The sequence below is a fragment of the Alnus glutinosa genome, chromosome 10 (genome assembly GCF_958979055.1).
Source record: "Alnus glutinosa chromosome 10, dhAlnGlut1.1, whole genome shotgun sequence".
Taxonomy (NCBI): domain Eukaryota; kingdom Viridiplantae; phylum Streptophyta; class Magnoliopsida; order Fagales; family Betulaceae; genus Alnus; species Alnus glutinosa.
Window position 1 is genome coordinate 22145405 of NC_084895.1, and position 2907 is coordinate 22148311.

Sequence of the window (2907 nt, forward strand, 5' to 3'; positions counted from 1 at the left end):
TGATAAACTATAATTACAAATCACTCTTTGAACCCGTTTTTCGTCCACCAAGTTAACAGAGTCTGTTATTTAGAGGTCGTCTTACTATTTATATGACGTGGTAGACTAACGGATTTTGTTAACTTGGTGGATGGAAAACGGATTTATGGAGTTATTCATAATTATAGTTTACCACAATGACCATCTATGCATTTTTTTTGTACTACAATGAGTGATTCGTAATTTATGCTAACTCTAAAGTTTAGCAGTACAATTATCTAATTTTTTTTAAATTTAAAAAAAGAAAAAATGTCAGCTTGGCCGGCCAAAACCATGTAACTATGTAAAGGAGTTTGCTTATTTGGGCTTCGGCTTCTTGGCCTTTGGACCTTGTTTGGGGCAGAGAGACAAAAAAAAAAAAAAAAAAAAAAAAGGATCGATGAGAGAGATTGTTTTGGGTGACAGCTCATCCGAAGTTGCAGGCAAACCCACAAAGTAAAGTGTAAAGCTGAACAACCTCATTTACCGGCTTCCACGGTTGACGGTTCCAGTAGATACCTAAAAACCAAAAGCCTATAGGCAGTAGCAGTAGCAGTGCCACACCCCCCCATGTGATGGAAATAACTCAATTGGCTCTTGGAAGTTGGAACACGCAAAATGTTGCGAAGAGGGTTGCTTTCACGTCGCCCCTTTCTCTCTCCAATAAATACTATTTGTACCACCACACCCTGTCCCCCCGGTCAAAAGACCACCACTAACCACCCTCCCCAAAGCCCACATCAAAAAAAAAAAATGCAAACCCAATCACCACAGCCGACCCACCCGGGCGGTGGGTTTTATCATCTCACTATTCACTGTCACATTTTTTGTGGTGGTGATGATGATGATGTGTTGACGAGAGTGGCCCAAGTCAGAGGTGGACCTATTGCTGTGTTGCGGTGGGCGGGGAGGTTATCACAACCCACCCCTCCACCTAAGCGGCTCATCCACCTAGATCTCAAAATCAGCCGCACACCCCTCCCCTCCCCCCCCACCCACCCCATTATGTCACCCAACACCACTTCAGTTTCACCCACCCCCCCCACCACCACCACTCATCTCCCTCCCCTTCTCCTCCTCCCTCTATCCTGCGCCGCCCCCCCTTATTTTTCCCCATCATCCCTTTCTATCTCCTCCCCCTGCTAACGTAACGTAACCCAACCGGAAACCCTATGGCTTCCTCATCCTCCCCACCGCCGACGGACGCCATCGCCGCCATCGATAGACCTCCCAGCCCCATCACAGCCACGCCGGGCCCACCCACGGCGGTCCCGCTTCCCCTCTCTCTCCCTGCCCCACCCGAACCGGAGACCGATACCCAACCAACACCCACCACCACCACCGCCACGGTCTCGCGCCGCTTGCCACCGCCGTGCTGGTCGCACGACGAGACCGTGGCCTTGATCGATTCGTACCGCGAGAAGTGGTACTCGCTCAGGCGGGGGAACCTGAAGGCGACCCACTGGCAGGAGGTTGCGGATTCGGTCGCGCGGCGGTGCTCGGCCGCGGCGCCGGCCAAGACGGCCGTGCAGTGCCGGCACAAGATGGAGAAGCTTCGCAAGCGGTACCGCACGGAGCTCCAGCGCGCCCGATCCATGCCCGTGTCCCGCTTCGCCTCCTCCTGGGTCCACTTCAAGCGCATGGACGCCATGGAAAAAGGCCCCACCTCTACCCCATCCTCCGTCTCCGCCTCCAAGCGCCGTGAGAGCACTATCGAAAACGCCTCTGATAGCGATTACGGGAACGAAATCGAGCTCGAAGACGACGAGAACGAGGAGGACCAGGACTTGTACGAAGAGTTCAAAAATGGAGGCTCCAATATGAGGCACATGAGCAAATTGTATCGGAACAATGGGATTGGTGGGGGTGGTGGTGCTGGTAGTGGTGGGTTTCGGATTAGAATTCCCACTGGGGTGAGTATAGCGCAGCCGGGGTCGAAATTTTACGGCGGCAACAAATACAATTCGAATTCGAGCCCTAGCCCTAACCCTATCCCTAGTTCGAGCTCTGCTGGGAATTTTGGGGCTAGGGGTTTGAGGGAGTGCAATTCGGCGAGGCAGGGTTCGGGAAAGAGGGAGAGGGACCCGGTGACGGAGATGGTGTCGGCGATCAAGGTTTTGGGAGATGGGTTTGTGAGGATGGAGCAGATGAAGATGGAGATGGCTAGGGAGATCGAGGCGATGCGGATGGAGATGGAGATGAAGCGCACCGAGATGATCCTGGAGTCGCAGCAGCGTATCGTGGAGGCGTTTGCAAAGGCCTTCTCTGAGAAGAGCAAGAAGAAGAAGGCAAAGCGAATGCCCTCGCCGCCGGAGGCTTAGAACGTGTTTTTGGCGATCGGATTTTGTGGGGTTTCTTGGCCTTGTTGGTGCCACCCAACGGGTGTTTTGTTTTGTTTTGTCTAGTTTTTGGTGCAGTTGAGAGCTGAGGAGTGGCTTCGCATTGGACACTCAATGGAGAGCTTTTTCCGCTCAAAGAGGCCAAAGTGACTGAGATAATGTCAGTTCTGTAGCTTCGTTCTTGGTGTTCTATTTGGAACTTGACTAGTTGTAGCTTGATTTTCAGTGAAAAATGTAGTCTTGTTTTCCGTATATGTCCCCGTAAAGGCATCATCATCAATCATATATTGTTGGCTTTTGTGTTCTGATTATGCATTCAATGGCTGCTACAAAAACAGTTGTTATCTTGGCTCTTGATTACTGCTGTGTTAAACATGTTGTGCTTCAATGCTTCATGTATGTGATATACTGAAAACAGTTGGCCAATGTCATCTGTCTTGTTTCTTCTTCAACATGTCTTAATATCTAGTCTTTTATGTTTTAGATGTTTCTGCTTCCTGCTTCAGATCACTGATCAATGGTGGTGTCTATGAGACCAACCCATTGTCCT

General features: G+C 50.4%; 1 protein-coding gene across 1 annotated transcript; it reads left to right on the forward strand.

The window, feature by feature from the left end:
* The first annotated feature begins 1043 nt into the window (after window positions 1-1043).
* On the forward strand, window positions 1044-2662 carry LOC133879760 (trihelix transcription factor ASIL2-like). Its single transcript, XM_062318537.1, has one exon. It carries the CDS (start codon window positions 1191-1193, stop codon window positions 2337-2339), a length of 1149 nt encoding a protein of 382 aa, XP_062174521.1. The 5' UTR covers window positions 1044-1190; the 3' UTR covers window positions 2340-2662.
* The last annotated feature ends 245 nt before the right edge of the window (window positions 2663-2907 follow it).

Coding starts and splice junctions, on each gene's coding strand:
- LOC133879760 (XM_062318537.1), top strand. CDS start 1,191: ATGGCTTCCTCATCCTCCCCACCGCCGACGGACGCCATCGCCGCCATC.